Below are 24,023 nucleotides of genomic sequence, written 5' to 3' on the forward strand. Positions count from 1 at the left end.
TTTTTTTTCTCTTCTGCTTGCCCGTCTTAGTCTTCACACAGTCTCTGTTCCCCTATAGCAACTCTCAGGCCACTTAAATATTGGATACCTCCTGAGACTCATCATGTCACAGCAAAACACTATTCGGCCTATACTCTACACAGTCTGAACCCTGGTGTGTTCTCCTTAGTCTATTAATATTTTATGCAAAAAGTATTTGTCTTAGTCAGCTGGGCTGCTGTAACAGATTGCAATACACTGGGTGGCTTCAATAACAGAAATGTATTCCTCACAGCTCTTCGAGGCTGTGAAGTTCAAGATCAAGGTGCAGACAGATTTGGTTCCCAGTGAGGATCCTCTTTCTGGATTGCAGATGAACACTTTTTGCAATAGCCTCCCATGGAGAGATCAACTCTCTCAATCTCTTCATAGAAGAGCACAAATCACACTTATAAGAACTTCGCCCTCATCATCTAATTACCTCCCAAAAGCCCCACTTTCAGATACCACCATACTAGGGATTAAGGCTTCAACATATGAATTTGGAGTGGGAGAGGGGACACAAACATGCAGCCCACAGCAGTGTTTAATCGTCCTAATCAATCAACAGATAGGTATTGGGCAATCATTTACTGAACACTTACTTATAGGACAGAACTATTGCATATTTAATTATTTAACCCATTTTGTATCTCAGGACACTGAGGCTCACTGAGATGAAGAGACTGGGCCAAAATCACACGAATAACATAGGACAGAGCCTTGACTCAAGCCTGCCTCCATGCACCTAAAGTGCTCTGGGTGTTGCAGAGGAGGTGACGAGAAGACCATGTAGTTCAGGCCTCAAATAGTTCCCAATCTACTTAAATACTATATGTTGAACAATCTATGTTGAACAATCATGTTAATACTGGCCTTAAGAGGCAAGCACCATAGAGTGGAAGAGATGATGCCAGTCTGGGCAATGGAGTGAGACTCCAACTCAAAAAAAAAAAGAGTGTGGGAGGCCAGAGGCTCTCTCCTTCAGAACTTGATCCCCAGCTGCCCAGCACTATGCCATGCCCCTAGTAGTGGTCATTAAATATTTGATGAATGAATGGATGACCAAGATAGAATGTGCATGTGCTAGTACCTGGAGCTAGAAAGGGTTTAAAAATGACAGTGGGCCAGGCTTGGTGGCTCAGCCTATAATCCCAGCACTTTGGGAGGCCGAGGCGAGTGGATTGCCTGAGCCCACGGGTTCGAGACCGGCTCAGGCAACTTGGTGAGACCTCATCTCTACAATAAATCAAAAATTATCCAGGTGTGGTAGCACGCGCCTATAGTTCCAGCTACTTGAAAGGCTGAACGGAAGGATCACTGGAGCCCAGCGGGTTGACGCTGGTGGCCGTGAGTGTGCCACAGCACTCCAGCCTGGGCGATGGAGTGAGATTCTAACTCAAAAAAAAAAAAAGACAGTGGCAGGGCTCAGAGGCTCAGTCTGTAATCCCAACACTTTGGGAAGTCGAGGTGAGTGGATTGCCTGAGCCTGTGGGTTCGAGACCAACCCAGGCAACTTGGCGAGACCTTGTCTCCATGATAAATAGAAAATTAGCTGAGCACAGTAGCACGCACCTGTAGTTCCAGCTACTTGGAAGGCTGAGGTGAAAGGATCTCAGGAGTCCAGCAGGTTGATGCTGAGGTGGCCATAAGTGTACCACTGCACTCCAGCCTGGGTGACAGAAGTGAGACTCCAACTAAAAAAAAAAAAAAGAAAAGAAAAGACAATGAGTGAGAGAAGGGGAACATGGGCTGAGCACTAGCACACAGAAGTAGCAAAGGGAAGACTAGAAAGATGGAGACTCTTGAATCACATGTCGTGGAGTTTGTGCATGATCTTTTGAATAAGAAGAGGTGAGGTTTTTCAGCCAGGAGCACTAGAATCTGAGTCACGTGCAGTTTGGATTAGAAAAAAGAGAAAGAAACTGGTAGCAAGGAGACCAGTGAGGAATGCTGGCTTACAACTCTAAGCCTAGAATTGGGAGTCAGTGGCCCCAAAGGAAGAATGGACAGAAGGCAACAATAAGTGGGGGACAAAGAGGACACTGCAATGTGGGCGATTCCTTCCTCCCCACAAACCACCCAGCAGGATCCTGCTTTTTCCACCACAAGCTCAGCCTTCCCCTGCCTCCCTCCACACCCAAACCTCTCCCCATTACCAGGGGCTCCTGTTAGCCGAATGTATGTCATAAGCACCGACCCAAGTCACTTTTCACCTCCAGCATGCGGCCAGCACCATCTCTTCTCATTTCAGGTCAATTCATCCAACATTTGTTAAGCATCTAGTGAATTTAGCACTAGATGCTAGAGATATTTACATTCATCATCTCATTCTAATCCCCCTACAGCACCCCTGAGAAACATTTTATAGATTAAAAAAACAAGGCCGAGGGAGGTTTGATTGACCTATCCAAGTCTGTGTTATGTGTTAGCTGGTAGATCTGAGACTAAACTCCAAGTCCTTGTATTCCAAACATAGAATTCTTTCCACACCCACTCCAACCGCCCCATTTCTGGTCAGTCCTGACCCAACAACCAGCAAAGGTCCCTCCCTGTGGTGACTCTCCTGGAACTTGGCTTTTCTGGGATAGGTGGGTGCTATATGCATCTCACTGAGCTGTGGCTAGTTTGGTTGGTGTTGATCTCTGCAGTGTACCTTATATAAGTCACGCCTGAGGATCAGGATTGGGTGAAGCTGGAAAATCTTACCACTCATTGATTTATTTTATTACATACACTGCATCTGAAATGGAAGCTTCTCAAGCTCAGTAGGTATGCCATGGCAGATAATACACCGAGTAGTATTTTACTTCCAAGCAAAATAACTCAGCATGTCATCTGATAATATCATGTAACCAAGAAGTCTTCCCTGAGAGGGGTTGAGAAGAGGCCCACTCCTCGCTAAGCTCACCTTCCTGCCTTTGGTCACCCTATCACTCCAAGGTATTTTTGTTTCTGTCTCGAGCCCTTTAATTTGAGTGTCTTTTTGACAGGTCTTGGTTTGGATCCAGCTTTACCACACGCTAGCTGTGTGATATAAGGCAAATTTCTTCACCTTTCTGAGCCTCAAGGTTTTTTGTTTGTTTTTAATATTGAGATAGTAGTTTCTTTGTTTTTATGTTGAGATAGTAGTTTCTAGCAGAGTTGCCACGAGGATTAAAAGAAAAACCTTTTGAAAGTTCTAGGCTTAGCCAGAGTCTGTACCCAGGAATGGTTCTCACTGAGACCACCAGATTAAGATTCTGTAACTCCACCGCCTCCCAGACCTCACTGAACATCCTCACCCTTGGTTTCACTTAGAGGTTTGATGATGTCAGACCCTTGCTTCAAGGTCATTTGCAGGAGAGCCCTTCCTTCTGAGAAGTTCCCCACCACACAACTCTGTCAGCACCTGTCTCTCCCCCACTGAAGCCCCTGACCCTCATGCACAGAGGTAGAAGCCCACCTCCTCCAGTACACAGCGCCCTGCCTAACCTCAGACGATAAAGCCACACAGAATGAAGGACACACTCTCTTCCCACCCCACCCACCACACAAGCAGGCTTTCAGGAACCAACAACAATGGCCATTGTGTGGCTGCACTCGCTCTTTCCCTTGCCTCAGTGTAGGGTTGCACTGAATGTTCTGTCTTCTGCAGAGTGTGAGGACAGGTAAGGACTGCTGCCAATGCTCTTGACCCAGATTCCAGAAATCCAGTCTCTATCTTGGTTGGAAGGGCTCAAATAGACCTTAAGAATAGGGTGTCTCCACCCCCAGTCAGGGCAAACTGAGCCCTGAGGAGAGAAGTGATTTGCCCAAGGGCCCCGCAATTCCAGCCACTGCTTGCTGGGCCAACACATCCCTTCTCCCTCAGACTCTGCAGTCTCTCTCTTCCTCAGAAAGTGGTGGTTCTCAGTCGTTTCTCCATCCTACCCCTTCCTAATGGGATTACCCAAAGTCCAAAGCCACTTGATGCTCTCTGGCCACTTTTATGCCTTGAGACTTTACAGACCCCTGGGAGTAGAAGAAAAAACCCTGTGACCTACTGTGACAAGGACGTGGCACAAAGGAGGGAGGTACCCAGCTGGGCCAAGAGTATACAATGGATGCCTTAAAGATCTCCAGAGCCAGGTTGTTTAGTGGCTCACACCTGTAATCCCAGCACCCTGGGAGGCCAAGGCAGGAGGATTGCTAGAGTCTAGGTGTCCAAGGCTAGTCTGAGAAACGTAGCAAAAACTCGTCTCCACAAAAAAATTAGCTGAGTGTGGTGGCATGTGCCTGTAGTCCCAGCTATTCAGGAGGCTGAGATGGAAGGATTGCCTGAGCCCAGGAGGTCAAGGCTATGGTTAGCCATGATCGTGACACTGTCCTCCAGCCTAGACAGTGGCCTGCTCTGCTCCCTCCTTGCTTGACTCAGAAACAAGAGAAGGCAACCTGGATCCTGTGCGATATTTTCTGTCTCTCTCTCTCTCTCTCTCTCACATACACACACACACACACACACACACACACACATACAGCTATAGAGAAAGGAAAGGAATTCATTTTCAAATATAAATTGAGTTTCCTCCCTGTCTTGGAGTTTTTTTTTTTTTTTGAAAAATAGAGATGCTTCACTTGCCAGAGGGGCAAACGCCCTAAAGTCTCAAGATCATCTCTGCCGTTCATGGTCTTTGCTTTCCTCTTCCGCAGCACCCTCTCTCCCCCTCCCCCTCCTCCTTTTTCCTCTATCCCCTCTGTACCCCCATCCTCTCTCACCCCCTATCAGTTCCTCCTCATCCTCCATCACCTTCTCTCCTTCTGTGAGTTACGTTAATTGCCATCCACAGAAGGCCATGCACTTACTGTGTAGCAAAGACAGAACTTCCTGGGGACATTCTTTTTTAAAGAAACATAAAATCACAATAATAGCAAGTGTTTCCTTAGGTCCTCTGTGTACTGCTCAGATCCCACTCTCTTGGTCCAAGGCACTTGACGGCATCCCTTTCTAAACCTGGCAACAACCCTATCAGTGAGTTATTATATCTATGTTTTCCAGATACAAGACAGACTCAAGGAAGTCTTTTCCCAAGCGAGAGAGTGAGTGACGGAGTGATGGGATTCAGCCCCAACTCTGTCCAAAGCTCATAGCTGGCACAGGAATACATTCTCTCTGCTGGGTTTATGGAAGACCAAGGAATAAGCCCTCCTGCCTGTTTGGTTTGCTGGTCAGGGTCCCTGTACCTCTCTCCTTGCGACTGGGTCTCTAGAAGCATGAGTTACAGAGTATTCTTCAAGTTAGTTATGGTTGAGATGACTGAGGGCTGGTTCTTTGAAAGGCCAGGTGAGAACATGGGGATGGGGAGCCTCTTTGGCCAGTTAAGGCTTCCCTCCTTCCTCATGCTTTTGTGCCAGGGGAACCCCAGGGCCCCCTGCCCTGCAGAAGATCAGGAAACAGTCTTTTGGGCTCTTCCCATTTCCCCACTCCTGGGCTTCTTTAGGCTGTAGTGCGTCTGAGCTGTGTTTTGAAGCTCTTTAGATGGAAGTCATGTTTTATCTGTGCAGATCAGTTCCAGTGGGAAGTTTAAATGAGCTGATCAGTGCCTGGCTTTGTTGAGGTCTGGGCGCCTGAGCCGCCAAGGGCACATGACCCATCTCCATGGAAATTTGGAGGCAGAAAAGGAGCCCGAGGCAATGCCTGCTACAACCTTAGCATGCCAAGTCTGCAGAGAAGCCTGGCAGCTACAACTCACCTGTCTAGACTGTGGGGACTGAACCTGGCCCCACTGCAGAGCAGAGCAGGCTTCTGTCCTTTCTTCCTGGGGAAGATGAAAAGGTCCCACATACCCCCAGCCCATGTCAGCTTCTCAGTAGCACAAGGATAAGGGACATTACTTTTTAACAGAACATTTTCATACTCTTTATCGCTTTTCTCAAAATAATGCAGTGAAGTAGGTTTTATTATAATCCCTGTTATAGGCTGAATTGTGCCCCCCCAAATTCTTATATTGAAGACCTAACTCCCAGTGGCTCAAAGTGTGATGACGTTTGGAGACAGGGCCCTTAAAGAGGTAATTAAGTTAAAATGAGGCATTAGGTTGGGCCCTAATACACTGTAACTTGTGTCCTTATAAGAAGAGAAAATTTGGACACAGAGAGAGACACTAGGGCATATATGCATGGAGGGACAACCACGTGAAGAGGCAGCAAGAGGGTGGCCATCTGGAAGCCAAGGGCTTATTTCTGAGAGGGTTCAGAGGAAACCAATCCTGTTGGCACTTTGATCTTGGACTTCCAGCCTCTAGAACTGTGAGAAAATAAGTTTCTGTTGTGTATTTAAGCGACCAGTCTATAGTACTTTGTTGTAGCAGCCTGAGCAGACTAATACAGCCCCTACTCTGGAGATATGAAAACAGACTCAGAACAAATGATCTACCCTAAATGACACAGTAGTTAAGCTATTAGCCTCATACTCAAGAACGTAGAGAGTCCCAATTTTCTTCTTTACCTCTGTGACTCCAATTTGTCTATCAGAAGCCATTTATTAAGCAGTGTCAAAATCCTGTTTGCATTTCTAATTAATCAGATGCATACCCCTGTGGATAAGAGCTTAAAATCAGCATTAGCTAGCTAGTGTTACCCACTGAACTGACAGGATCCGGCCCAAACCAATGACACCTAACAGCTCAGCTTACCTGTGCTAATGTAACCCAGGTAAAGGGACAGTGCCCGCAGGCTTTATAACATTACACAGATGCCCTAAGGTGGTACGGTGCAGGCTTCCTTGCTGCTATGGTGGCTTGGTTTAGAAACCCTTTAGACTCCATCACATAGTCAGGGTCTCAGCACCTCCATTTAGGGTTGCTTGATTCCCGGGGCTGGTCCATTGCAGCCCCTACCCCTGAACCCTGGTGTGCTTATGGAAGGGAAAGTGAAATGGGATTGAGGGTAGCTAAGCATCTTCTTGAGCCAAGGATATTCCACACTTCCCAAAGGCACTGCAAAAAAAAACAAAAGCCCAAATTAGGACACCCAGAGTTTCGCTTGTATCTTAAATGATTGAATTTTCGCTAATGTGAACCAGCAACCTGGGTGAGAATGGACAGAAAAATGATACATTAAGGGAGAGAGGTGAAAATCAGGTTAAGTTGTCATCTGTGACCTGCAGATTAAATTAGTTAATTCATAGAAAGCCTGTTACCCGAGCAGGTACAATCAGGTCTCTGTATCCATGGGTTCCACATCTGTGGACTTAAACAACTGCAGATCGGAAATTTTTTTTATAGACAGTGTATCTGTACTGAACATGTACAGACTATTTTTATGTCATTATTCCCTAAACAATAAGTATAACAACTATTTACAGAGCACTTACATTGTATTAGGTATTATAAGTAATCTGGAGATTATTTATAGTATATGGGAGGATGTGCATAGTTCAAATGCAAATCCTGCACTATTTATATCAGGATTTGCAGATTTGGGTATGCTTAGGGGTTCTGGAACCAATTCCCCATGGACACTGAGGGATGATTAGAATTATCATCATCATCATCATCATCATCATTAATCAATACCACTTTCCTTCTGGTCAAACCTGTCAAAGTCTTTGGCACTAAAGCATGTCTTATTCAGTTTATTCAACACACATGTATTGGAAGCCTTTTATATGCCAGGGGCTGAGCTGGTTGCTAGGGATACAAATATAAACAAAACAAGAGCACAATCCTGTCTTCAACTCACAATGGAGTTGGGAGAGTGATATGTACAGAGACAGTTGTTGGGCCAGACTCACTATCCAAGCACAAGAGAGAGAATGAGTATGGTGCCTGGAGTATCCCAGGAGGCTCGAAAGGACTTGTCTGAGCAGAGGGATACTTGCACACCTGGCTTAGGTACTTGGACATTGTTTTTTGGGCTTCCAGAGCTTCAAAGGGAGAATGGACAGGACATATGTGCCCCTCAGATATGATACTCGGCCAGCCTTTACTTGTCAGTATTGAGCTGACCTGGATTTCCAGTCTTTGGTGTAAAAGCATAAGAAACACAGAAGATATAAGAAAATGTTTTTTAGCCCTAATATTATGGTTTGGGGTCTCTTGTACACGACTGAAAGAAGGTAGATGGACAGACCATTGGGAGTTGTTAGGGTGAATGTGGAGAAAAAGGAAAGTAAAACGAATGTATTTTGAGTGCCCACTCTATGCCAGTCACTTTCACTTATAGGCCTGACATTTAAATCTCATAACCCCACTTTGAGACCAATGTTATTATTTCAAATTTTCCAATAGGAAAAGCCCTAAATTAAAGCAGTTGGGAAGTAACTTGTTTGTATTCTTCTTTGCTCCAACTTTTGCATATATCTTGGGCATTTTTATCGCCTCAGGCTCAAGTTCTCAAACTTAAGCATGCCTCAGTCTTCCAGAGGGCTTGTCAGAACACAGACTGCTGGGCTCAACCCTCAGGTGTCTGACTGAGTAGGTCTGGGGTGGGGCCCAAGAATTTGCATTCTAACAAGTCCCCAGGTGAGGCTGAGGCTGCTGGTCCAGGACCAGACTTTGAGAACCACTGCCCAGTGGGAATGATCCACCCAATAACCTAGCCCAGTGGTTCACAAACTGTGATACATTTTGGAATCACTTAGGGATTTTTTTTTTTTTTTTTTGAGTTGGAGTCTCACTCTGTCACCCAGGCTGGAGAGCAGTGGCACACTCACAGCCACCCCAGCATCAACCTGCTGGGCTCCGGCGATCCTTCCGCCTCAGCCTTCCAAGTAGCCAGAACTACAGGCATGTGCTACCATGCCCGGCTAATTTTTTGTTATTTTATTGTAGAGGTGAGGTCTCGCCAAGTTGCCGGGGCTGGTCTCAAACCCATGGGCTCAGGCAATCCACTTGCCTCGGCCTCACAAAGTGCTAGGATTACAGACTGAGCCACTGAGCCTGGTTCACCTAGGGATCGTTAAAAACAAATAGTGATACCTAGTTCCCGCACCCACACATTATGATTTAGCTAGTATAAGGTTCAAGCTGGGCATCAGTTTTTAAAAGTCTTCTGGGTTATTCTAGCACTCAGCAAAGTTTAGGAACCACTGACCTCATCTCTTCTCCTAGACTCCTTGACACTGGGACCAGAGGCAGAACCCGTCAACGACAAGCGTTGCTCACAGCGCCTCTTCCCAACTCTCTCTCCCACTGTCTCAGAACTCCTGTTTCTAGAACTCATTAAGTCTTTTATTTGCCTTCTCCCTTTTCATTCAATCCTTCATCTATTCAACCTAGCCCCTGTAGTACAGTAATTACTGTAGCCATCTCCTATCCATAGTCAATAGCATCAATCCCCTTGTTTTTTCTTTGACCATATCTACCTAGGAGGCTTTGAAGAAGAGTGTCTCAGTCAAACTGCAGGCTTGGAAGTTCAGGGAAGGTTCTTGAAGTTGATGCCACATGACCTGAGTTTTGATAAAGCGAAAGTATAGATAGAGTATTTGTAAAAAGACAAAGCAGGGAAACAGTAGTGTGTGCCTCGGGAATAACATGTTGCTATGTGTGTATGGGGTGGGTACTCACCCTACAAGGACAGGAGATAGAACTACAGAAGCCACCCCTGGCCTGATGGGGATGGACCTTGGGCGTCAAGCCAGGGAATTTGAGCATCATGAATGCATACTTATGGAAAAGAAGGAAACACCTAGAAAAGCAAAAGAAGAAAATAACAATTACCTTTAGTTTAATTATCCAGAACTCATCACTATTAAGATTTTACTGGAATTTGTCCTTTTCTTCTATGCATATTCATACCTATTTGAGAGCATGCTATCTATATAAGTAAGTTTATATCCTACCTTCACACTTAACATATTTTTTTTTTTTGAGTTGGAGTCTCACTCTGTCACCCAGGCTGGAGTGAGACCTACTGGGCTCCAGCAATCCTTCCACCTCAGCCATCCAAGTAGCCGGAACTACAGGCCCACACTAGCATGCCCAGCTAAGTTTTTTTATTTATGGTAGAGATGAGATCTCACCAAGTTGCCCAGGCTGGTCTCGAACCCACGGGCTCAGGCAATCCACTCACCTTGGCCTCCCAAAGTGCTAGGATTCCAGGATGAGCTACCGAGCCAGCCCACACTTAACATTTTAACATAAGCATATTGAATGTTATTGAAACTTTGTAAATACTTTCATGGCAGCAAAGAATTCCATCATTGGATGCCATATCACATATTTAGCTATTTCCATACAGGCAGAAATGGGCGAGGGAGATTTCACCATTATAAATGATGCCACAATGTATATATTTGTATGAACTTAGGTTCTGTCAATGATTTCTCATGATTAGTATCAAGAAAGAATTTAGACTGGGCATGGTGGTTTACACCTTTAATCTCAGCACTTTGGGAGGTTGAGGTGGGAAGATTGCTTGAGCCCAGGAGTTTGAGATCAGCCTAGGCAACATAGAAAGACCCCATCTTCACAAAAAATGCAGAAAGTAGCCAGGCATGTTGCCATGCACCTGTAGTCCCAGTTAATCTAGAGGTTGAGATGGGAGGATCACCTGAGCCAGGGAGGTTGAGGCTGCAGTGAGCCAGGATCACACCACTGCACTCCAGCCTGGATGACAGAGTGAGACCCTATCAGAAAGAAGAAAGAGAGAAAGAGGGAGGGAGGGGAGGGAGGGGCGGGAGAAGAGGCAGGAGAGGGAGAGGAAGGAGGGAGGAAGGAAGGAGAAAGGGAGGGGAAATTTTTGGATCAAGCAGCATGAAAGTTTTAGACCCTTGTTACAATTGTTTAAGTTCTTTCTGCTAGTTTACATTATTACATTATTAGTGTAAAAAGTGCACATTGCTGCTTCTCTACCCTCAATGGGTGCCATTGAGGATTTGGGGTATGAGAATGACATGAGCATATTTGCATTTACAGTCACATCCTGGAGACTGAACTGAATGGACAGGTTGGAACTGTTATTGTTGTCCTTGCTGTTCCTCCTTTGCTTCCACATTCTCCCTTTTTCACGATCCCATTCTTTATCTTCTCTCTCTCCAGGAGAGTGTCTATATGTTCACTGAACACAAAGCACTGCACAAGCCTTTGTTACCAAGGAGCAGCACTGAAAGGCTTGTGCTGGCCCAGAGACCTTCTTCCTCTAGCTCTAGCCAAAAAGTCTCTAGACAGTAATTCTCCTTAGAGAAAATATTTCTTATATTTTCCAATTAAATTGCCAAGGGGTTTATTGCTAAAGTATTTTTCCCCCCATCCTGCGACTTTCCAACCCCCCCACACAATCATCCCTGTGCCTGGAATGTCCTCCTTCCTACCTCTTTTCAATCCAGAAAATTACCTTGGCTTTCATTCATCCTCCAAATAAATATCTGTGACACCTTTCTTCTGTACTGCCCAGTCGTAATCAGTCACCCAGGCTTCTTTGAGCCGATAGTTCGGTTACAGTATCTTCTACACCTTGTTATGTCTTCCTGTTGGTTAAGGGTCTTAGAGGAACATGATATTTTGTATTTCCAGGTCTTAAGACAGTGTCTGGCACTTAGTTGTTAGTCAGTGACTGTTGAATTAATGAGTGAGTAAGTGAATGAATTCCTGTTTTACTAAGGTGCATAGACATTTTGTTGAAAATACAGGAAGTTAAAAAGTATAAGACAATGTGGAGATGACATGAATTGCCAAAATCACTCTGAATTATTGATGCTCAAGGTAAAACAACCACGTGGTATACCAGATGTCCCAATCTTGGATTTTTGTGAACATTAATTGTTCTGTATGCCTAGACAGTGATGTGCATTCTGATCTCTTTCATTTGAACTTCAAATTTAATTTGCTTTGGAGTACCTCTGTGATAGAGGAAGTAAAGGGGATTAAATGATGCCAGAATTTCTCAAAGTGCATTCCAAAAAAATTAATACCATGGGTTGTTTATAGGTATCATACAAAAAAAGGGGTCTTGTGGTTCAGTAGGTTTGGGAAACAAAGTCAAACAGAATTTTTTTTAACCTCAGGGATTCTCAGTGGGCACTCTAGGAAGCAAAGAAAGATCCATTAGGCAATGGTAGAGAAGCAGAAGAGCAATCAAGTCTTGCCTCAGTAGCAGTCATCCTGGCTTCTTTGTGCCAGGGAAAATTCAGAGTACAAATTCAAAGGCAGAATGGCAAAAGGGATGCCAAGATCTTAGCCCCTTCCCCTCCATTTATCTCGTCAGTCTCACATCTGTGTAAGCTCCTGCCCCCCACCCAGCCACCCACCCAAGCTGATGAGATCAGCCTTCATTACTTCTCTTCTAGAGCCAGGAGGCAAGGTAATGTGTGGGAAGTGATAGCTGCAAGGTAATGTGTGGGAAGTGATAACAACTTTAGAGTTGAAGCCATTCAACAGGAAAATTTGTTAAAAGACCAAGACATTGTAAAGCCGAAACACTTGAGTCTATTAAGTCCCCTGCTTCTCAGAACATTTTGTTACCAGGGAATGTTTCAAGGAAGGAAAACATAGAACTATCACAGCACTGTCAGTTACCAAAGCCTGGTACAAAGAGCAACATTTTACAAGGCATCTGTCTCTGCCACTAGAGAAACTTCTAAAACGTTCTTGCTTTCTCTTCTCTTCTCTTCTACCCCTACATAACCCCCCCCACCCTCCTCACCCTGAAACACACACTGTTCATTTCTCTCCTCTTTCCTCCTACTCCTCCTCTTCCTTCTCTCTCTCATTCATAGCCCATGCTGTTTTCACAGACACTATTAGAATGACACAGTAAGCTAAGACCATCCAATAGTTATTCAATCTCTTTTGGTAAGGAGACTAATTAAGTGACTAGAGGCTTAGACATTCATTGTTTATTAGGTCCAAACTCCTTCAGAGAGCCTGGAGCATTCTCCCAAACAAACATTAGCTTTTCATGGCTTCTTGTTCCAAGTCTAAATGAGATGGAGAGCTTAAGAAGACAGTATCTTTTTACAGACCTGAAGAAAGGGGTACTACAGAAGGAGAATATGTCGCTGGATGTAGCGGAAAAGCTGTGTGTTGGTCACAGAAAGACTCATGCAGTGCCTGCATTTGTTGGCAGCTGATATCCATTAGTGATCATCAGTAGTTTAGACTGTAGCAATGTTGACACATTTGTGGTCAACTCAATGGTTTGTTGAACTGTCATCATTAGAAATACATCCATCAAGAGAATGTTTTTTAAACAAGTTAGCCTTCTAAACAAAAAAAATTAGAGACAAGCCCAAATATCCCTCTGCGAGTTGTAACACTGTTATGCTATACCAGTAGGCACTTTAAAAGACAAAAACCATCCATTAATAATCTATTAAATAAACAAAAACAGTAATGTTTCTAGTTTTCATTTTCGAGTTTTGGAATATTAAGAGGCTGTTAGTGATCAACCACAACTTATAAGAAAGTTACTTTTGCCTTGGTAGACACAGGAATGAAAGCTTTTTAAAAATCTGCCTTTTTTATTTTGCTCCTGTTTTCAATAAATAAAACCATGTTATAAAACAACCAAAACTGTGTTGTAAAAGTGAGTCTTGGGCCCAACAGCAAACACTATTCTTCTATTGATTTCGCAAGAAATTGGGGAACCACAATCCAAGCTTTAGGAACTCTGAAAAAAAGGACTTCTTCGAGGTTCTGAATCAGAAGTAACTGCCACTGTGGGAGGCCATCAGTTCTGGAGTGACTCTGAGCCTGAGAATCCTGTTTTCTGCCCCTATTTTTCTACTGCAGGCCCACAATAATCTGGTGTAGGTAAATAATCTTTTCCTTGGCTTAGATTGGGCACCTGGTGTCCTGAAAGAGGTCACTGATTTTCCCGAGGATGTCCAAGGAGGTTGGCTCACCAGTGGCTTACCACAGGCCAGATTTGAGGTTAATTAACCATCAATCATCGTCAGTGGGGCCAAGATGTTATTCAGACATTTAGAGAAGAGAGACTTGATCCGGCTACGGATAATCAACATTCCTTCCTATCCTAGCCCCAACCCAATGTGTCTTTAGCTGCACTGGGGCTGAAAAATATTTCAGAAATAGCTGGTTTGTCATTTATGTTACTCTACATTTAAAGAGGCTTCTTGATATGGGAACCTGTTTATTGGATGCATATTAATTTTCTGAATCAAAATAATTTTTCAATAAAACTGGAACCAGAAGATTGTGAAAAAGTTACATTTTTTTGACCTTTGGGAAAATGTTCTATTTAGAGTGAGTATGAAAAAGGTGTTTGATGGAAAATGAAGGGATACTGACGTTGGTCATCAGGGGACCAGACTTTCTGGGCAGAACCTGCCTGAGGAAGAGAGAGGTGCATGAACTGCTTGTACTGTTTCAATCTGCAGACCTCAGCGACCAACTCCTTGAAGTGGTGGGGCTAGAGGGAGCCATGGAGATGGGCCAGATCTACACCGGCCTGAAGAGTGCGGGCAAGCGGCTGGCCCAGTGCTCCTCCGTCACCATCAGGTATGCCTCTTTCTTACTCAACACCTTCTAAGTCTCCCCACGTCTCCAAACATTCTTACAGATAACACTAGGAATCCATTTTTTAATTTTAGGGCAGGGAGAGTAGGGCACAAAAGCTTGATAATGTTTGTAAAGAACATCTTGGTAGACCATTTCTCAAACATGCAACCATCCAAAACGTCAACTAAAGCCGGGCTCGGTGGCTCAGCCTGTAATCCCACGCCTTTGGGAGGCTGAGGTGAGTGGATTGCCTGAGCCCGCAGGTTCGAGACCCATCTGGACAACTTGGCGAGACCTCATCTCTACAATAAATCAAAAATTAGCCGGGCGTGGTAGCGCACACCTGTAGTTCCAGCTACTTGGAAGGCTGAGGCGGAAGGATTGCCAGAGCCCAGCAGGTCGAGGCTGCAGTGGTCGGGAGTGGCCGCTGCACTCCAGTCTGAGTGACAGAGTGAGACTCCAACAAAAAAAAAAAAAAAAGTCAACTAGAGGATACACCACAACCAGTTTGCTGTGCTCGTGAAATGACCTGTATAAGATTAAGAAGTCCAGAGAACCAAAAGTTCAACTCCTTGCCTTTTTCATCTTTACAAATTAAAATATTAGACATATACAAAGGGCACACTCTGATAAAAACTAGGTACTCTGCTCTGCTCTTTCTTAGATAGTGGGCTTGGAAATGCTATTTAGCCTCTGCGTGCTAAACCATCAACAGCAACAAAAAACCTGTCATAATTGGCTAAGAAGACAATAGCTCTATAGGGGATTAGTCATGCAGGTTAGCCACTAGGGATTCCTAAAGGAGATGGGATCTGATGGAGCAGATCCTTTTATTTCAGTTGTGTTAGTCAAGGCAACGTATCACATTTTGTCTCAGTTTCTTCCCCAACCTGATTATTTCAGAAGTCTTCTTCCTTCCTCTTTTTTTTTTTTTTTTTAATTTAGTTGCTATGGACTAAGTCTGTTAACATGCCTTAGGGCTCTCCTAGAGGGGACCACAGCATGCTGGGTTTCCTGAAAGTGTTTGACCACAGAACCTTTTTTTTCTCAGAACCTCTTAGGCAAATGTCATCAGAGCACATTTGGAGAAACTTCTTGGCATTATCCTGCGTGACTCAGAAAGGGTCCCACAGCTGGTTCCCTGATGCCTCTTAGCTGAAGGTCTATTCCACTAGCCCCCTTACTTCATTTCCTTTCTTTGTCCTGTCTGTCTTTTCTATTTCCCAAAGCTTTGCTCCCCTTTCTTTCTGAGCTGTTGTCATGATGGAAACCCTATCATTAATTTTCCAGATGAACCTCTCTAACCCTGACCATTCTCTAGGGCTCTGATACTGAATGGGCCCAGTCTATTAGCATATCTAAGCCATGAATGTTATGTAGACCACAGAAAACATAACATCCTGATCCCTAAGGAATCAAAAAAACCATGGATAAGGGGAAGGACTTTTTCTTCATATTTAGTAGATCTATTTCCAGATAGAAACAGAGAGGCTAACCAGGAATCCCACTCTGTAACATTTTCCAGATACTCTACATAGCCCCAAGAACCAAAATCCATCTCATTCCTCTTACTATTTGTTTCTATTATTAGATTTTTTTTATTATTAAATATCCTCAGGGTCAGAGAGAGTCATCACATCAAAACATAACTTTTTCCTCTAATTTTATAATTTCACAAACAGGCCAGATGCCAAACCCAGGTGAGAGCTTCTTGGTCAGGGGGTGGTAACAATTCCCTCCTTGCTTACCCAGTCCAGAGGTCTCTAAGAAAACCTGCACTTTCTCCCAAAGGCAATGTAGTAAAAATTCATAACTCTTCTACAGAAGAAAGTCAGAAGACCTCATCTCATTCAGAATCCATATGCCAGAGGGGCCTTGTCCAAGCAAGAAAGCAACACTTTCTCCTCTCTTCTCCTACCCATGGGGACAACACTGCTGTATGACACGCTTTCCCAGCTAATCCAGGTCCACAGTTCGTACAAGCCCAGAGTGTACAGTTGTTCAGAAGGTTAAAAAAAAGCATCGACATGAGGAATGTGTGCAAGGAAGACACACTCAGACTTGAGATGTACCTTATATAGGTTGGAGACATTACCTCATTGACATGATGCAACCTCTCACTCAACATAGACACCAATCCCTTTTCCATCTCAGAGTGGAGTTTTTGGCATGAACTGCAAGCCTCCTGGCTGATCATTTGACTAGTGGGGAGGTCTGCTCAGCAGTGGTGCTGCTGTGCTTGTTGGCCACTGTTTCCCAGAATTCTGTGGATTTCACCATTCCCACAGCAGTGTTTCTCAAAGTGGGGTCTGAGAACAAAGGCAATAGAATCACACATAGTACTTATTAAGATGTAGATCCCTGGGTAGACTCAGAAATCTATTTTTAACAAGTTCTCCAAGAGAGTCTTAGAGAACTACTCCTAGATGGGCAAAGTCTTCTCATTTCTGTTTTCCTGATGAGAACAACCTTGGTTCTCCAACTCCAAGAAGTTTACTGTGTTCTCTTGGATTTCTGGGTTCCAGGACTAACAAGCTGCTGCCAATGCAAGTGGATGGAGAGCCCTGGATGCAGCCACGATGCACGGTGAGTCTTGTCAATCTTTGTGATGGGGGTAAAAAGCTTTATTTTTTACCCCTTTTGAGCACTGACTTTGAGAATTGCAGGAACCTTGGAAGATTGTCCACCACCACCCTTCTTCTACCCTATCTATCCATCCATTCATTTGCCTGCCAAACTTTTATTGATTGCCTGCTCTGTGCGAGACACTATGAGGCACCAATTACAAAACTGAATGAGACATAGACCCACCTTCAAGGAGCTTACAGTTCCAGTTGACAGATTTTGAGACTTCATCTTCTGTGCCCTTGACAGCCTCAGTTTGAATCATTCCAGTGACAGGGAATTTACCACCTCAAAGAGAAGACTGTTCGACTGATGAACAAGTCTGATCATTAGAAAGTACTTCCTTACGTGGAAGCCAAATCTGCACACGTATCCTAGAACTCCCAGCCAAGGAGCTCTGATGTCTGGTGCTCCTGGAAGAGAATTCCCCACAGTGCACAGACACACTTCACCACAGGTGTACCCACAGCCCTGAAGGCATACCAAAAAATCCACTGAAAGGTCACAAAATTCCACTGCAAAGGGTCACCGCACAGGTAATCTGTTTTGTTTATGGCATTATCACCTAGAACCTAGCACAGTGCCTGGTTTGTAAAAGTTGCTACGTGCTGAGTGATAAATAAAAGACTGAACAAATGAATAGACATTAAAAATGGAATATCTCAATTCCCTTACTTACCATCTCCATGTGAGCCATGTGAGCGCTCCCTCTCCCACGACCTCAGGAGCAACACATTCTTCCTTTTTAGTTTGTTGTCAGTTAGAATCCCAGCTAGAAACTGTGGTAAAGAAACATCTTTGTCCTGGTTTTCAGGACCTCACTGGGATATTATATGAGTAATACTCTCAATAAGATTACAACTGTGCAAATTTCAAAAGACAAACTCTGTGTTTCTAAACTTCCTCACTCTAGTGGAGAATTTAGATACCTTGATAACCTGCTATTTTGAGCCCTTCAGAACATCAAGTTGTCTTCTACTAGAGTTTTCATGAACCTGCTGAGAAGAAATGGCCTCTTCTATAAAAGTTATCAAAAATATAGCTTTCTCTGAAAAATCTTACCTCAATTTTATGAAGACAAAAAAAAAAAAAAGATGAAAACACCATATCAAAAACTAGTAACAGCTTTCCACCTTGCTAGAATTAGGAAGGACGGAGGGAATTTCTGCTACTCATCATTTTGTTGGGACTGAGTTGAGAAAAAACTATTTAAGCTCCTCCAGTCACCTAAAAAAAAAATTGGAAGAAATCAAATATTCTCCTATCCGATTCAGAGATACCTGAAAACTGAGTTGCCATTTCTCTAAATTCAAGCACTAGTTTCTTATGTTGCCAGATACTTCCTCCATCCCCCACCCTCTCTCAGACCACCCTTTAGGGAATATAACTCACTAAAAAAATCTTTGTGACCCAATGATTTTACATGAAATCCAAAAATTCATATGTAAAGGTGTGTGTCAGGCAGCTTGGGCTGCCAAAACAGAATACCACAGACTGGTGGCTTAAAAAACAGAAATTTATTTTCTCACAGTTTTGGAGACTGGAAGCACAAGCCCAGCGTGCTGGCAGGGATAATTTCTGAGGAGGCTTCTCATCCCGACTTCCAGATGACCACCTTCTCGCTATAGCCTCACATGGTCTTTCCTCTGTGTGTGTGCACTCCTGTTGTCTCTTTCTCTTCTTAGAAGGACATCAGTCCTAATGGATTAGAACCCCAACCTTGTGACCTCACTTAATCTTAATTACCTCTTTAAAGCCCTATATACAATCACATTGGGGGTTACAGCTTCATTATAGGAATTTGGGGAGAATGCAAGTTAGTTCATAACAGAAGGTAACAGACTGCCATTCTTAAACTTGCAAGGGTTAAAACAAGTGTGACCTTTCCTTGAAGGTACACACTAAGAAGTGATTCAAAACTAAATAGTTAAGCGTGGGATATTGCAGCACAAAAGAACTTCTGGTAAAAATTTAAATCAGTTAAATTAGAATGAAGTTTTTAAAAAACTGTTAAATATGGTTGTGCAACTGAATGCAAATGGCAAAAATTACTCTTTGAATGAGAGGATATATAATGTAAAATTAATAACCTGGATTCCAAACCTAAGGTTATATTAACTAAGGTTGAAAACATATAAGAGATATTGCTAATGGAATAGTAAAAATATGTTAGATTTCTCATTGTCTCTCTTAAACTTGATAATTAAAAAATATAAATTGGAAGAAAATTTTAATAGCTAGATAATCCCATACCTTTCAGGTACAGGAGAATTTAAAATATATGAACCTGGCCGGATTGGTGGCTCAGCCTGTAATCCAAGCACTTTGGAAGGCCGAGGTGAGTGGATTGTCTGAGCCTATAGGTTCAACATCAGCCTGAACAACTTGGCAAGACCTCTTCTCTACAATAAATCAAAAATTAGCTGGGCATGGTAGCACACGCCTGTAGTTCCGGCTAATTGGAAGGCTGAGGCAGAAGAATCGCTGGAGCCCAGCAGGTTGACACTGGAGTGGCCTTGAGTGTGCCACTGCACTCCAGCCTGGGCAACAGAGTGAGACTCCAACTCAAAAAACAAACAAACAAACAAAAATATGAATCCTACCAATGTAGCAGAGGACAAATAATAAGCCAATATTAAAAATTTTTTGGCCAGGCAGAGTGGCTCACACCTGTAATTCTAGCACTTTGGGAGGCAGAGACAAGAGGATTGCCTGAGTCCAGGGGTTCAAGACCAGCCTGGGCAACTTGGTGAGACCTTGTCTCTAAAAATAACAAATAAAAATAAAAAAACTTTTGAAGCAAAATCACAGAGGTTAAGACTAAATATATTGCTACTAACAAAATACAGACAAGTTAGAGTTCCCTATTAAAAGACTAATATTTCCTCGGCGCTGCCTACCAAGGTGGCAGTCATCTCCTATCCAGCATCATGGCTGCCCTCAGGTCCCTGGTGAAACCCAAGATCGTCAAAAAGAGGACCAAGAAGTTCATCTGGCATCAGTCAGACCAATATGTCAAGATTAAGCGTAACTGGCGGAAGCCCAGAGATATTGACAACAGGATGCGTAGAAGATTCAAGGGTCAGATCTTAATGCCCAACATTGGTTACAGCGGCAACAAGAAAACAAAACACATGCTGCCTAGTGGTTTCCAGAAGTTCCTGGTCCACAATGTCAAGGAGCTGGAAGTGCTGCTGATATGCAACAAACCTTATTGTGCTGAGATTGCTCACAACGTTTCCTTCAAGAACCACAAAGCCATTGTAGAATGAGCAGCCCAGCTGGCCATCAGAGTCACCAATCCCAATGGCAGCCTGCGCAATGAAGAAAATGAATAGACAGCTCATGTGCACATTTTGTGTTTAAATAAAACCATAAAAATTGCCCCCCAAAAAGATTAATACTCTCATATTGGGTTAAAAATTTAAATAAAAATATATGCTTCTTACAAAAAAATATACACCAAATGTGCACAGGTGGGAGTGGTGGGTACACTTAAAGCCCAAACTTCTTCACCACTCTATAATGCAACCATGTAACCAAAAACTATATGTGCCCCCTCAAGCTATTGAAATAAAGAGAAACAAAAAAGATACACCTAAAATAAAAGGATATACACATGTACATATAATATATAATCTTCTTATTTTATCCTTCATCAAGTTTAGTGAAATTAAAAGTAACAAATGGTAATGTTAATTATACTAATTTTAGGCAAACTAACCTTCCCACATGCCAAAAGCATAAAGCACACTAAGAAAAGTCATTTTTTATTTGGTAAAAAGTACACTCAATTATGAGATTCAGTGATCATAAAATATAAAATATTTAATAATAATCAAAATATATGCTGTCAAAAACAATATTAGTATATATTCTGAGAAAAAATAGAGGTATAAGAAGTTGATAGACAGTTATTGAGAGGTTTTAAAAAATTTGTTTCTGGAGCAACCCCTTTGTGTTCCCGCCCACTGTGGGAGCGTCTCTGTCCTCTCAATAAATCCTGCTTTCTCAAAAAATAAATATATAAATAAAATATTTGTTTCTATCTTTGAGGTTAAGTAGCAAAAAAAAATGACATATAGCTTGGATAAATTAACTTTATAATATATAAACAAATTAAATATATTTTTCAAGCAGTCATAGAATATCTTCTAAAATAGATAATAAACTATTTTATGAAGAAAAACTCTATAAAATTCAGAAGCAGAAATTATAAAGGTCATTTTCTTTTACCACAAAGCAATAAAACAAGAAATGACTAATAGAAAATTAAATGAATAAACAAACAAAATCTAGTCACTTGACGATTTAAAAATTCCCCTAAAGAACAGTACATTAAAGAGGAGATCAAAACCACCATTATTGACTACTAAAAAAATTATAAAAATAAGCCTCCAGTTAAAAATTTATAGACTATAACCTAAAGTACATTTGGAAGTAAATTCATAGCCTCATAAACTTCCATTGTATATAAAAAAGAAATAAAATGTAATAAATAATCCTAAAATTAGAAGAGCGATAATGAAACAAACTCAGGAGGAGCAGAAGGAAAAAAACAATAATGATAAAAGTAGAAATTAAATAATTAAAAAACATGGCTGGGCACAGTGGCTTATGTCTGCAATCCCAACATTTTGGGAGCCCACAACAGGAGGATCACTTGAGCCCAGGAGTTCGAGACCAACCTGAGCAACATAGTGAGACCTCATCTCTATAAAAAATAAAAATAAAAAACTAATCAGGCGTGGTGACACCTGCCTTTAGTCCCAGTTACTTGGGAGGCTGAGGCAGGAGGATCACTTCAGCCCAGGAGGTCCTCCAGCGAGCCATGATCATATTATTGTACTCTGGTTTGGGTGACAGAGTGAGACCCTGTCTTCAAAAAAAATGTTTTAAAACAGGAAAATCTAGAACTAGTTCTTTAACATGTTTGAAAACCTAATTTTTAAAACAGATCAGAGATATAAAATGGTTTTAAAAAGTAATATAAAATATAAATGTACCAATGACTTCATTTAATTATAAGACAATATATGTAATCATCTTGATTCTAATAAACTTGAATATATTAAGATGGTAAATGAAAATACTGGTAACCATTAATGAAATAAAAAATGCTTTCAAAGAATTAAATACAGAATGATTTAAAGACAGATGGTCTTACTGGTGAGATTGTCCAAGCTATTTAGAAATAAATATTTAGGTAAACTGTCTCATAGTATAGACAAAGATAGTAAACTACTGAATCCAGACCAATAACAACTCAGGAAATTGACTCTGTCATACGAAAACCACCTACAAAAAAAAACCCTGGACCAGATGACTTTCCAGCAGAATTCTACAAAACATACAAAGAGGAGCTGATACCAATCCTTTTGAAAGTATTCCAGGCAATTGAGAAAGATGGAATTCTCCCCAAATCATTTTATGAAACTAATGTCACACTGATACCCAAACTGGGTAAAGATCCAACAAAAAAAGAGAACTACAGGCCAATATCCCTTATGAACATAGATGCAAAAATCCTCAATAAGATTCTAGCAAATTGGATCCAAAATCACATCTCAAAAATCATCCACCATGACAAAGTAGGCTTCATCCCCAGGATGCAGGGCTAGTTCAACATTCACAAAACCATAAATGCAGTTAAATATATCAACAGATGTAAAAACAAGAACCACATGATTATATCATTAGATGCAGAAAAAGCTTTTGATAAAATCCAGCATCCTTCTTGATAAAAACCCTCAAGCACCTAGGTATAGAAGGAACATACCTCAAAATAGTAAGTGCCATCTACAATAAACCCACAGCTAACATATTGCTAAATGGACAGAAACTGGAAACATTTCCCCTAAAAACTAGAACAAGACAAGGCTGCCCACTCTCACCCCTCTTGTTCAACATTGTGTTGGAAGTCCTAGCTCAGGCAATTAGAAAAGAGAAGGAAATCTGGGGTATCCAAATAGGAAAAGAGGAAGTAAAGTTATCCCTCTTTGCTGATGATATGATCCTATACCTTGAAAATTCAAGAGAATCTGTCAAAAACCTGCTTGCACTGATAAAAGACTTTGGCAAAGTCTCAGGGAATAAAATAAATGTACAAAAGACAGTTGTGTTCCTATACACCAACAACAAGCAGGCAGAGACCCAAATTAAAAGCACATCCCATTCACAATAGTCACAAAAAGAAAGAAAGAAAGAAATACTTTGGCATCTTCCTAACCAGAGACGTGAAAGTCCTTTACAATAAGAACTACAAAGCACTGCTCAAAGAAATCGAAGAAGACACAAACAAATGGAAAAATATCCCATGCTCATGGATAGGAAGAATCAACACTGTTAAAATGTCCATCCTACCAAAGGCAATATACAGATTCAGTGCAATACCCTTAAGTTACCAACATCATTCTTCTCAGACCTGGAAATGACAATACAGAAATTCATATGGAAACATAAATGATCACGAATAACCAAAACAATCTTTAGCAAAAGAAACAAAGCAGGAGGTATTACACTTCCAGACTTCAAACTTTACTGTAAGGCTACAGTAATCAAAACAGCCTGGTATTGGTACAAGAACAGGCACATAGACCAATCGAACAGGATAGAGATTCCAGAAGTAAAGCCTCAATTTCTCAACCAACTCATCTTTTACAAAGCCTCCAACAACAACCACTGGGGAGAGGAGAATCTATTCAGTAAATGGTGCTGGGAAAACTGACTGATCACATGCAGAGGATTGAAACAGAACCCCTATCTATCACCATACACAAAAATTAACTCTAAATGGATCAAAGACCTAAACATAAAACCTCAAGCAACAAGAATCTTAGAAAATGCAGGAAACACCCTTATGAAAATTGGAACAGGCCACCAATTCCTATTCAGAACCCTGAATGCCCATACCTTAAGAAATAAGATAGACAAGTGGGACCTCATCAAACTAACAAGCTT

At 42.1% G+C, this 24,023-nt stretch overlaps 1 protein-coding gene and 1 pseudogene across 2 annotated transcripts in view; both read left to right on the top strand.

The window, feature by feature from the left end:
- The window catches only part of DGKG (diacylglycerol kinase gamma), a 212,003-nt gene that overhangs the window by 177,485 nt on the left and 10,495 nt on the right, over positions 1-24,023 (top strand). For both annotated transcript variants that reach the window (XM_021708769.1, XM_008051124.2), the window contains 2 exons: positions 14,318-14,438; positions 16,964-17,024. In XM_021708769.1, coding sequence (XP_021564444.1) covers positions 14,318-14,438; positions 16,964-17,024 — 182 coding nt within the window. The remainder of the gene's footprint in view (positions 1-14,317; positions 14,439-16,963; positions 17,025-24,023) is intronic.
- On the top strand, positions 19,994-20,428 carry LOC110594851 (annotated as a pseudogene).

This window comes from Carlito syrichta, unplaced genomic scaffold (genome assembly GCF_000164805.1).
Source record: "Carlito syrichta isolate Samal-C Ts95f unplaced genomic scaffold, Tarsius_syrichta-2.0.1 Scaffold63716, whole genome shotgun sequence".
Lineage (NCBI taxonomy): Eukaryota > Metazoa > Chordata > Mammalia > Primates > Tarsiidae > Carlito > Carlito syrichta.